Below are 13,567 nucleotides of genomic sequence, written 5' to 3'. Positions count from 1 at the left end.
TACCTGCGGTTTTTATGTATGATGATAATACCGGTACTACATACAAATTATTTTCAATTCTCCATTTAACACTGAGTTACTCAGAGTGTAAATGGGAAATATGTCGAAGCTTAGATTTCTTAAGAAATCTTTATTTTTCAATTTATTCAAAAATCAAAAGTGTCATCACATGAGCATGCATTTTATATGTAATGAAAATGATTATATATTTACTAGTGTAGACCTTTTTTGTAGTAACAAACTTATTTGTATCTAAATAATCAAAATAATGGACTTGGGTTTTAGTTTTTAAAAAATTCATATTTCATAACTTCATGTTAATCTATTTTTGACACATGTAAGCACACATTTTAGAATGTCAGTGTGCAATTACATATTCTTAGCACATGTCATTTGTGAAAAGCACTTTAAATCTAAGTACGTTCAATTGAGCATAATTAAAATATCGAGATACATATTCTTCATATACATTTTGCCACTTAATTTTTTAAGTAGCTATAAGTATCTACCATGTGAATTCAAATTAAAGGGAGGTGATTAAATTACAGTTATCATTAATGCTTTTTAAAATATAGCAGGAATTACACTATGTTAAAAAATATACTGCTGTTTTCTGTGGACAGCAGATTAATGATGAAATTGACTTTTTAAAAATACAAGACTTAATATTCTCTGCATAGTCTCAAGATTTGCCTCTAATGGTTGTTGTGTATGTGGGGGAGGGATCATAAGAAAGCATGCTTTTCATCTTACAGGATTTATTTGACTCAACTCCCTAGGTCATGAGAAAATATGTTCGGGGATACTATCTTGATTAGTAAAGCATTGGAGAAAGTTCGTAACAGGTGAAAGAAAATGGTTTATGGGGAAGTATGAACTGGGGATCCTAAACTGATCCATTTGGTAATATATCTAGATATTTTATGCCATTTCCTGTGGTAATAATGTGCAGTCATTTTTAAGGCATGGATAGTCTTAAAACATAACGTGCCCTTGCTGGTGTGGCTCAGTTGTTTGGGTATCATAATGTGTACTGCGGGGTTGATAGTTTGATTCCCCATGGGGGGTGTGCAGGAGGTGGCCCATGAGTGTTCTGCTCTCACATCTATGTTTCTCTCTCTCCCTTTCTCTCTAAAAATCAATTTTAAAAATATTTTTTTAAAATCAATTTAAAAAATCACACTTTTTCCACAATTATTAGACCTACAGTATGTTAAGATCATTTTTGTGAGGGTCACTATTTTTGGAGTGGAGAAATTGGGCAGTACATTAGGATTGTGTTGCCTTTTTAAATATTTTATTTCTTGAAATTCTTTCCTACAATAAAATTATCTATGCAGAATCAGGGTGTTAACCATGAAGTAAATCATTATAGAGCTTGGCAAGAGGAGTTGGGACGGCAAAATTGTGGAAAAGAAACAGAGAAATAAAGCTAACCTAGGATCTGTGATAGAAGCCACACTTCAGGTTCTGTGCAGACTGTCTGCTTAGCCCATTTCAGAGAGAAGGTATTAGAAGAAAAAAACTATATTTTACTCCTAGCCATGAGGACTGTATCATGTGAAAGATTATAGGCCCTTCTTCATTTGAGAGGCCTGGTGCTAGGGGTTCCTGCTGACATAGTTGTAGCGTCCACAGTCCCATTTCCTGTCTGGTTGCTCTTGTGGACTTTAGACAGCAATCACGACAGCTAATTCCATCATATGGACATGGGAACTCTCGTTTGCACTGGTAGCAGGATGAGGCATCCAGCATCCACTTGGGGGGATAGCTTTAAAAGCTCCCCAAATCAGAAGTTGATGTTGACCATTAAGGGTCAATGTGTTGCCTTCACTTCCAGCAGTCATGTTACCTGGCCAGAGGAATGCATTGGGGGACCTTTTGTGCTACACACAATATAGTCTCCCTTTCAGTCCCTTTGTGACAGTGCTTCATGTTTTCAAGGTGATTTGCAGTGTTGGGGGCAGTCCACACCCGAGTGGAGCAGCAGACCCACAAACATAGTGTGTGTGGTGGAATATGCTAGTTACCCAACCAGATTACAATCTGGCCATTGACATTTTTACAGCTCCTCCAGTAGGGTATGGCTAACCATTTCTCAGTCACAAAAGTATGTCAGAATTAAAAATGCCTACAATTTATTGAATGTCAGCTTAAATTTAATTATGTTGAACTTTACTACCTCACCCATCACTCACTAATGCGTGTTCTTCTCCCTCTCCCCTTCTTTCTTTACCTGGCTTAGCTACTTCTTATTAATCCTCAGTATAACTGTGCTTTCCTCAGAAAGAAAGGTTAACTTACAGGTTTCCGGGGAAAGAATCATTTGAGAACTCATTTGTACTGACATTAAAGGAGTTTGATAAGTTAGGTTCACCTATGTAGAGTTCTATCCTATATTAATTCATAGTAATCAGTACCATTGATTGAGCACGGGAGAATGCTAGAGACTGGGATAAGTGCTTCAGGTATGTTTTCATTTAATCCACACATACTCCTGTAAATAACAGCTAAGATACACGCTTCATGAGGGTGAGATCTTTGTCGGTCTTGTTCACACCTACTAACGAGTGGACACAGAGTATTTATGGAAAGCATGAAGAGCATTAATGTCCATGTGCCCATTTTACAGATGGCATCAGTTTTGAGTGGGTAGGTTCAGAAGTTTGCCAAAGCCTAGTAGGCTGTCAACCGTGGGGGGGTACAAGGGAGGAGGAAGGCTGCCATAGGACTCCTAGCAGCGCCTCATTTCTTGACCCATTGCTCTGTGTCAGTCACCATGCTAGACAGTTGGTACTTTCTGCCTTAGGAAGGCCTCAGAGTGAGTCTGAATTGGTGTCAACTCTTTGATCCAAATGAGAGATCTGAGTTAGCAAGGAACTGCCGGAGGTCACAGACAAGGAAGTGATAAAGCCGAATTATTAAAATCCAGGTTCCTGTGACTCCATTGCTATTATCCTGAACCCCTGTGCTATATTTAGATAAAACTCACACCAGTGTAATTCTTTTGTAATCCCTTCTGAGTGAAATTAAAAATATGTCCTAGTTTTAAATGTCTGAGTTTGAACTATTCCTCAAGGATTCAGACTTGGCAGGATTTAGGGATTTTACTCCCTAAGGGCTTGGGGCTTCCTTAGGATTTATCGCCAAATCTACAAAGAAAAGTTTGATGCATCTGATGAAAGTCTATCATATTGTTCTTGGGGGAGAAAAACCTCTCCTCCTTATTTCTTGATGTACTTTAGTGTCTCTAAATCATTTATCTCTTCCAATACAGAGTCCCTTCAAGTCACAGGAATTCAAGTGTAAGTGATCAGGTTAACCCAAGATTCTGGCAGATACTCTGTTTAAACAAGAAAGAAAGAAAAAAGAAAAGAAAAAAAAAAGCAACTTAAACGAATCGTTTCAAGCACAGACTTTTTGACACTCAGAAAATCAATACAATGGTTCTGAGCTTGGGTTAGGATTCAGGCCAGCCTTGGGTTCAAATTCTGTCTCTTCTTTGGACAACATTCTGTGCTTTTGTGTTATCTCCAGAGTGGCAGATGGGAAGGGAAGGGACACGAGTCCTTACTGGGCTGTCTTTCCCTCTGCTGGGAGAGACCTCATAGGTCAGGACCCATGGTTTAGAGAACATAGGCATTGTAAAAAAATCCTTACAAACTGGTCAGTGAGAATTCTCTTACCAGTCTTTGAATTTTAAGCAACAAAACCTGGCCTCTCATTTACCTTCAGGCTCTGACTTTCTTGTGGGACCTCTTGGTTAACAACTGTTCTGTAACTAAAGAGTAAAAAGAACAACTCCTGAAGCAAGAGGTAACATAAGCTGGAGACTCTCGCAGAAAGATGGATTAACTGTATTCTGCTTCGAGCTCCATGGGACTGATGCAGAAATGGATCAAAATCAGTCCCTTAGTCAAGATTAGAAAGCTGCAGTGACTCAGGATGCTCCCAGTTACATGAGTTGGGCAGAAAGGGACTCCTAGCTACAGACAGAAGGAGATCTGCTCTACCATCCACTGTGCCACTGAACAGCACTTAAATAGGAACGTAAGTCCCAACATATCTCCGCTTCTTTTATTTTTCTAGTCTTGGACTCCATTTTTAAAAATTACTGACTCTGTAAATGGGTGTTAACGTATACTGATGCAAGGTTCTCCATATGACGTTTTGTTCAGAATATTCCTGTCTTCAAACATCTTTAAGAAAACTTGTTGAGATTTTATTTAGGAAGATTGCTTTGAATTTTAAATGAATTTATGGAAAAATTGACACTTTTACCTTTGACTATTATATCCATTTATAGGAGGATTGACATTGTTTACATTTGCATTTTAAATTAATCTACTGGAAAATTGACAACAACTTTGTATTTTCTGGTCTAATTATAATACTTTTGTTTTTCTAGTATTCAAATACTTATGTCCCTTTTTTAAAAAAAATCTGTATTTTTCTTAATTTTACTTGTAGACATTTCATGTTAGACTATTATTTATTAATGCTACTTACAAAACAATGTTAATGTGAAAGATATTTTGGTATAGTGGTTGCATATTTTTCCTGTAAAGATATAATTAATGTATGATTTTGATTTTCACCTGATGATATGTTTCTATTAATTTTAAAGAGAGGGGTAGGGAAGGGGGGAGATAAAGAGAAAGCGGGGGGGGGGGGGGGGGCGGACAAACATCTATGTGAGAGATAAACATTGATCCATTGCTTCCTTAGGCACCTTGACTGGGAATCAAACCCACAATATAGGTATATGTTCTGACCAGGAATCAAACTTGCAGCCTTTTAGTGTATAGGATGATGCTCCAACTGACCCACCGGGCCAGGGTGATATATAACGTCTTTGATTGCCAGGTTCCTTTGGTAATAGGCTGGGTACAAACCCACCTATTATTCCTCACTTGGTCTTTTCTCTACACACATAGGTGTCTGAATCTTCGTTTCCTCTTGTTATAAACACTTTAGTCACATTGGATTAGGGTCCACCCATATGACCTCGTTTTTACTTCAATTACCTCTTTGAAGGCCTTGTCTCCAAATATAATCACATTCTGACTCACCGAGAGGTAGTATTCCACTGTTTAAATTTTGGTGGAACACAGTTCAACCCAGAACAGTTGCCTTAATCTTTCTATGCCTCCATTTCCTCCTAAGTAAAATCTGGAAAAAATACCACTGCTTGAGTGGACTGAAGATGTACATATAATAGATGCAAAGCAAGATGCTGATAGTTCATGATGGATGCTTAAGGAATATTTATTATTTTACTCCTGTTTCAAGCTCCTTGAGAACAGAAGTGCTTTCTCACTCATCTTGTGTCCTCACAGTTCCTAGGACAAACTTTGAACACGATTGCTTATACATATTTGTTGGGCAGACACATAAATGAATTGATTAGATCGCAGAAACAAGTCTGTGGTCGTGTATGCATTTCTCTTTAGATGGGCCCAGATCCTGGGTAGTAACTAAAAATTTCAGTAACAAAGAATGTTCCAGGAAACCTGTGGAGAAGTCAGTGTCCCCACGGTAAATATAATATTGCCCCACAGAGCCAGTTCTAGTATGGAAAATCTTCCCCTGTCCTCCATGCCTCGCACTCTAGAAAGTCACCAGGAAATGATTTGTGGCAAAATTGCACACACACAAAAGGAACCGCATCTTCACACAGCCGGAGCTTTCGGGTGATGAGGGACACAAAGACACGGCTCACAATAGGTGTTCCTGTCCATGGATTCGGCCGCCTTTGATCTCTGCAAAGGAGGGACCCGGGCAAAGTACTATGAATGGATAATAGACCAGGAGGCAGCAGAGCAGCAGGCAGTGTGCTCAGTGATCAAGTCGTGGTGATGCCCGGACACCGTGCATCTGATGATAAGCATCTTCTCTTGGTGCCTTGGAGTCTCATTTCCTTCCAGCTTGACTCCAAAGGACCCATTCATCTCTGGCACCTCGACAGTGTGCCACTCAGAGTCTGTAGGTTCTTTATTTCCGAGCCCACCAGAGGTAACGAGGACATCATTATTTTCCCCTCGTATCACTGTACTCTTTCTTCCCGCTGCTTCTGTTCCCTGCAGCTCTCTGGGGTGGATTTGACTTCTGTATCATCCTTAGTGATTAGAATTCCCTTTGTTGTGCTGAAAGAACTGGTACCTATGGTTTGGCCTGGGTGTGGGGAGTTGAGTCTACGTTCTTATTTTATTGTATATAATGTTAACGTTTACAGGCATTAGTAAAGATGAAAAAAAAAAAAAAAAAAAAGAAAAAGGCATCAATTCTATATGTAAGGATTATACCCTTTAATAGTGGTACCACTTGGATATGGATGAAAAGTTTGTTATGAGGTCAGATGTAAAAACATATAAAAGTTACACGGAATGCTAGAATTTGAAATCACAACTTGAAATAGGCCCTATAAAGCAGTCTCGAGATGGAAAGGTATCCTAGAAATGATGCAGTGAATGGAAATGATTCTCAGCTCCCTTGTACATTCAATCACGTAGGAACATTTTCAAAGGGCAGATACAGAAATTCTCAATTAATTTGTCTGGAGTAGGGTCTAGAAATTTTTTTTTTTTAATGTATTGACAGTATTTTACAGATGCCTCCCCCTCTCCCTCCTCCCTTTACACTCTTCTACCAGGCTCTTGCCCCACCCTGGGCCTTCCCCACGGTTGTCTGTGTCCATGGGCCATGCATATATCTCTCTATATAAAAGCCTAAGTGACCTGACGACTGGATGACTGGCCAGTAGCTATGATGTGCACTGTCCACCAGGGGGCAGACGTTCAATGCAGGAGTTGCCCCCCTGGTGATCAGGGTGCTCCCACTGCTCAGCTGACCAATGAGTGCCAGGCTCAGGGCTGGCAAATGCATCTGTGGCGCCCTGAGCCCCTCCCACCTCTGTGGCAGCGCTACTGAGCAGAGGCAGAGGCAGAGGCAAGTGCTGTAGGGCTGGGATGAGTGGGAGTGGCACAGTGCCGGGCCTGGGCTTGGGCTCTTCCCCATCCGCTTGCTGCTTCATGCACTACTATATTCCTTGGGGCAATGTCAGACTGCCGATCCCCCAAAGGGTCCCGGATTGTGAGAGGTCACAGGCCAGGTGAGGGACCCTACCTGTGCATGAATTTGTGCACCAGGCCTCTAGTAAGCATATAAATTCTTTAGTTAATCTCTTCCGCCCCTTCTACCTTCTCCCCTCTCCCCTCTGAGATCTGTCAGCCTGTTACATGCTTCCATGTCTCTGGATCTATTTAGCTTGTCAGTTTATTTTGTTTATTAAGTTCTACTTATGAGTGAGACCCTTTGATACTTGTCTTTCTTTGACTGGCTTATTTTACCTTGCATAATGTTCCTCAGCTCTCTTCATGCTGTCTCAAACAGTTAAGAGAGTCTTCTTTTTTACAGCTGCATAGAATTCCATGTTGTAAATGCAGCAGAACATTTTTATCCACTCATCTACTGATGGGCACTTGGGCTGTTTCCAAATCTTAGCTATTGTAAATGAAGCTTCTGTGAACATAGGGGTGCGCATATTCTTTCTGATCGATGTTTCGAGATTCTTAGAAGTGGGATTGCTGGATCAAACAGCAGTTCCATTTTTTATTTTTTTGAGGAAACTCCATACTGTGTTTGACAGTGGCTGTATCAGTCTGCATTCCCACCAGCAGTGCACGGGGATTCTGGAAGTCTAAAGCTCTGAAAGCGATTGTAATAAGCAGCCAGGAAGGAGAACCATTAACTTAGGAGCTGGAGGAAACAACCAACGTGTTCGGAGTCACTGCTGTGTATTGAGCACTGTGCTGGCTGCAACACAACCGCCCTCTCTTTGATCCTTAAAAGAAGTGGATAGTTTGACAAAAAGGGGCAGAGGCTCGGTCCTCACCTGGGGCACTCGGCTGCCTCCCTCCCTGCTGTTGGCAATGCTTGTTAAGTGTGCACCGAGTTCCTACCTTGTTCTTCAAGATCAACGTGCACTGCCCACTTTCCTTCCTACCCTTGGTAGGCATGGTCTTACCCACTTTTGAGCTTTTAGAAATCAGCCTCTTGCTAATTCTAGCTCAGCAAATCTTTCTGAGCAATCTTGCCCCCAGAAAATTATTTTTTAAAAATTTTTACTTATTTTCACAACCTGAGAGCTTAGAAATCAGCCTCTTGCTAATTCTAGCTCAGCAAATCTTTCTGAGCAATCTTGCCCCCAGAAAATTATTTTTTAAAAATTTTTACTTATTTTCACAACCTGAGAGCCCAGGTCAGAAGCACAAACATAATCTTTACTGTGTGCTTAGCACGGATCCTAGGTCAGGCCCATTTCATCTCTTCATCCTGCCACACTGGATTCCCTTCCTGTCATGTGGAGAGGGGCAGCAGCAAACCCACAAAATACTCAAGGGCTGTAGCCGGGGAGGCTTGGTCTCCTGACTGCCTGCAGGCTGCAGCTGCTTGGAGCACAACCTGGCTGCTCTGGGGCCTGGAGGAGTGGGAGCAGAACGCCCTTGTGAGGACCGGAGGACCAGCTCCTGGATGTGCTCACCTCCTTTCCACGTCAGAAGGGCCTTTGTCGGGCCTGAATCTTGAAGAATCCAACCCAGGTTTCTCCTACCAAGATTATTTGCTCTGGAGAGTCACCTAGGAGAGATGGAGGTGATGGGCGAAACACAGCAGAAGCGCGTGTGGAAGTTTAGGCTCAGGAGCCCTCCGCTGCCTTCTGTCTAAACCAGTGGTTCTAAGCCTTCCTAATGCCGCGACCCTTTAATAACTGTTATTAAATATCTGTGTTTTCTAGTGGTGTTAGGCTCTATACTATTGAGACCCACAGGTTGAGAACGGCCAGCAGGGTCACCTAAGACCATCGGAAAACACAGATATTTACATTACGATTCATAGCAGTAGCAATATTACAGATATGAAGTAGCAACGAAAATAATTTTATGGTTGGGGTCACCACAACATGAGGAACTGTGTTAAAGGGTCGCGGCATTAGGAAGGTTGAGAACCACTGGTCTAAACCGTTGTAACGTTTAATGGAGAAAAGGAAACTCTCAGGTCGGGTTTTCAAGAACACGTGTGTCTTGATTAAGGTATGAAGTTGGTAAAAATGGAAAAACAATTTGATTTAAAGAGTTAATGAATGCAAATTTTGGAGTAGGAGGAGATTGCCATGTGTATTGAGTTAGGCAGAAGTATGTAGGTTTCCTTATAGAATAACCACATGGTCTGTGTAGAAGAAATAAAACAAATACAGCAGAAAAGAAAATAAACTGTTTGTAATCTGCCACCTCAGAAGCATGGCTCTGGTGTGTCTCTCCCACATGATGTGTGGACAGAGCTGGGGCAAGTGTCCACGCATTGACAACAGGAGAGTTTTCACTTCACATAATGTAGTGAGCGGTCGCCATCATTTTTCATTGGCAGGATAGACTCTCGTTGCACGGCATACACGAATTCACTTAATCCTCACCTTACCCCTGGATGTTTATGTTGTCCCTCATTTTTATTCCTCGGTGTTCTTCAGAGACCATTGTGGTAGCTGGTTTTGATTAGTGCAGGCCATTTCGTCCGCGTGTGTGCATTGGTGAATAGGATCAAAGGCTCTAGCGAGAAGTATTTGGAGATGATATTGACCCAAATTGTGCCCGTTGCCATGGCGGCATCTCCTAAGCTGCATGTGCCGTTGTCTGTGGTCTAGTTCGGTGCATTCGCTACATAATAAAGACTCTGAACTAGAACTGTGTGTCGACCTCAGTTCGAATGGTATGAAAATGTAATATATTTGTGACAAGGAATAACAAGTTGAAGTACAGTAAGAAGGAATGTAATTGCTTATGATAAATATAGGCTTAGCTTCAAAATAGCTAGCTTAAAATTTCCCTTAGAGTGCACTTTAAAGATTTCCACTGATGATCTCGGAGGAGTGGCACCCAGCCATTGCTGGAATGAAATAGCACACGTTGTTCAAAGTTGGGGCCGTAATTGATTTAATGCATATTTTTGCTACTTTGACATTTATCTTATATGAAAAGAATAATTCTATACACAGGTAATACCTAAATAAAATCATAATACTGTGTAACTCCAGAAAATAGTGTTTGATGATTGCCCTGATTTTTTTTTTTTTTTTTTTTTTAGGAGAAGAAAGAAATAGCTTTCATCTAAGTGTTCATGTTTACTGGCTATGTGTGGGTCATTGAGGAAATCAGGAAGCCCCTCCCATTCTGATGGACACTGTTGGATTTCCATTTTATCGCTGCCTTTGTGACCTTGGCTTTGAGCCCTGTGATGGCAGTTGATTGCCCTTCAAGGCCTCTGTCATTTGAGGGTGAGGTCTCTGGTGAGGCCAACAGAAGTCTCTCGGTTTTCAGCTAAATCTCTGGTCTTTGCTTTCCTTCGACCTTCACAGGAAGGAGATAGGGCCTACAATGACCAGAGCCCTCACCCCAAAGTGACAAAGAGTCCTCGAAGGGCAATCAACCGCCATCACACGGCTCAAAGCCAAGGCCCCCTCGGCAGTAACTGTATTTTGATTTGAACTCATCATCACTGACTGTTTTCGTTGATGGGACAAGGATAGAAAGTGCGGCCTCTTGAGGCTAGAATATTCAGAGCTCCACTGAGAATGATCACTCACCTCTTCCTGAACCGTTTGCCATGACCCTGCTTTGATCATACTTTTCTTTTTTCCTCTTTAGGCAGGCGGTTCCCAGGTGATCTTCACAAACCCTTTGGAAATCGTCAAGATCCGCTTGCAAGTGGCTGGGGAAATCACCACCGGCCCCCGAGTCAGTGCTCTGTCTGTCGTGAGGGACCTGGGGTTCTTTGGGATTTACAAGGTAACGTTCCTTCCGGTCATTTGTCTGACTGCATGCTCGTCTCCTAAACCAGTCCCTGCTCAGGGGCATGATATCGATCTCTCGCACTTCCACGCCTGGAAAGGGTCATTGCCATGTCTGTGGCCTGGTGTGGTGCATTTGCTATGTAATAAAGGTTCTGAGCTGTAGCTGCTGCCGTCCACAGGGCACCTTCATGCCAGTGAGAAGGAGGTGCCCTTCCTGCCCTCCACCAAAAAGCTGTCCTTAGAAATACACAAGTCAAGGCTGGCTGGAGTGAATGGCGCCTGCTGGTGCTGTTCAGCGCGCAGGTCTGTGCAGCCACACTGGCTGGAGCCTTCTTTGGGTTTGTTATTGATACAATGATTCCCGATTCTCGGTGTTGTCTGCCACGCAGGAGAGATACCCCGACCCCAGGGGACCATCTCGAGGTATGCCGGGCCCAGGGTAAGAAGTCCACCCCAGATCAAGAATGTATTTTCTGATCCTATACATCCCAGCCCTGTCCATATATGGATGGCTTGTCATAATTGTGTTGAATCTTAACCGTTTTTTTCCCGTAGAAAATAGTTTTTTTCAGAATGATTGGGAAACCAAATTTTTAGAAGTGTCTTAAAATTTGTGATTCACACTCCTCTCCCAAAGAAGGTATAATGGAATATACCAGAACTTGTTTCATATACACCCAAGCAAACATGAGGTGTCATCAGTTTTCAATGAGAAAAATTAAATAAAAAAAAAAATAACGTTCCATGACCAACTTGAATAAGTAAACCTTTAGGGATATATATAGGATGAGAAGGCCAGTGTCTACTTAACATAGGTTTTGTTTATTTACATTGAATGTGTGTGCCCTTGACTGGGAATTGATCCCTCTGTGCTCTGGCTGGCGCTAACCACTGAACAGCACTGGCCAGGGCCACTTGATCCACTTTCTGACTCGGTCACCCACGTGATTTTGCAGTGTTTCATCTTTATGCCAGGCGGCCACTTCTGCGCTCTGTGCACACAACGTCAGGGCGGTGGTTTTCTTTTTGCCCTGTCCTCCGCTCATCCTGTAGGAAGGTACACTGCTTTTTGCCGTGAACTTTAAATGCCGTGTGTTGACATTCAGCACGGCATGTTGGGAGCTCCTACCCCCACGTGCACTTTTTCGCCCTTTTCCTTTTTTACTCATGTCTGCAGCTCACCGTGCTACACACCAGTGTTCGTCATAGTTGGGGTTGTTTTCAGGTACATTCATTTGCCTTCCCGTACTTCTCGAAGTTGAGTGAGGGAGGAGTACCCCATCATCTGAGACTCTGTAAGGATCGAACATAATGGGATGCCCTCTTTTCTGGTGGCTGGTTTTAAGGGCAGGTAGGGAACTTGCCTTATAGTTTGGAGTCAGTGGAGCTCTGGGATAGATAACGCCGATTTTTTCAATGTAGCCCTTAAAATGCTCAATCTGTGAGTGTTTGCGGTGGAACACAATATTCTAGCTATTTCACTTACCACGTTATTGCCCAGCTGTAAGGAATAAACAGAATTGTCAACAGGCACAGCATGGATCATTTTGGGGGGGGGGGGGCGCGTAAATCAGCTTCTTTTCTAAATTTCTGGGTTCTGGCGGACTAGAACACAATGCAGCAGAATGTAATTTTGACAAGATGCCAAGCAGTCTTTCTACAGGTTGTCTCGTGGAAAACACTTAGGTACTAACGGTAGTGACTGCTATGGAAATATCTAGATGGATAAAATGGTAGAAACTTGTTTGCTGACACAGAAACAGAGACTGTTCGACTACCTGCGCATGATACGAGACTGAGACGTAGTCCTTTTCATCTTCACGGCATTTCATAATCTTAATCCCCTTTAACACCCCCTGGAAGTCCCGGGCCTCCTGATTTTGTAGTTAGGGGAGCAGAGGCTGCCAACGAGGGTATCTGAGCTGAAATCGAGGATCAGAAGTTTCTTGTTTCCACTTTTGTGCTAAAATTGCTTTCCTGAAATGAGCAGGATTGCTCAAGTTTGAGCAGGAGACCTCTCCCATATAAAGTTAGTTTAATTACTAGTCTGGCGGTTTAATCCAGTTCAGAGGCATTCCTCCAGGCTGGGTGCTGCTTTGGTGCCTGGGTAATTACCAGGGGAAGTCGCTGGCACTCTGGAGCTTCCGGAAACTTGATTTCATTGCACAGGAGTGATCCCCCAGTCCTGTCCTTTCTGCTGGCCAGCGGCGTCCTTAGTTGAATTCCAGAATATCTGTAAGCCCTGCTTCACTTATCGGAGGTCACAGCTCTGTTCAGGCTCATCATCTTTATTGCCTGCCCAGGCGGTCCTCATTTATATCATCCCAGATGCCAGCCTTAGGTTCTGCTTCCTGTGACTCTCTGGGCACCCCCACCTCACCCCACCTCTCCTTGGTCAGAAATCACATCAGCAACTCAATGTCCATTGTTTCATGGTTGTCAGAGCTTTGCTTTGCTGTGTTGTTTTTGTTGAGGATAGTACTTCTTAGTAATAAAGCTCTTCACTGACTCTTGTCTTGGTTGGGTAGAAAGATGCATAGGACTTGGAGTGACCTAAGACCTTTCCACCTGGTATGCATCCCTCCATCTTTAGCCAGGACAGGTAATCTGCCTTCCTTCCCGGGTCCTTTTGTTGGCCCTTGTTAACATGACAATTCGGGACCCAGGAGGGGGGAGTGGTGGTTCTGTCCTGTGTGTTTAGGCCTGCGGTGCTTAACCTCCCTA

General features: G+C 42.7%; 1 protein-coding gene across 2 annotated transcripts in view; it reads left to right on the top strand.

Moving 5' to 3' along the window:
- SLC25A13 (solute carrier family 25 member 13) overlaps positions 1-13,567 on the top strand; it is a 153,341-nt gene that overhangs the window by 114,691 nt on the left and 25,083 nt on the right. For both annotated transcript variants that reach the window (XM_084896668.1, XM_084896667.1), the window contains one exon: positions 10,698-10,838. In XM_084896668.1, coding sequence (XP_084752794.1) covers positions 10,698-10,838 — 141 coding nt within the window. The remainder of the gene's footprint in view (positions 1-10,697; positions 10,839-13,567) is intronic.

This window comes from Pipistrellus hanaki (genome assembly GCF_964339955.1).
Source record: "Pipistrellus hanaki genome assembly, chromosome: 10".
In the NCBI taxonomy this organism is placed as follows: Eukaryota; Metazoa; Chordata; class Mammalia; order Chiroptera; family Vespertilionidae; genus Pipistrellus; species Pipistrellus hanaki.
This window is presented reverse-complemented; position numbering and strand designations above follow the sequence as displayed.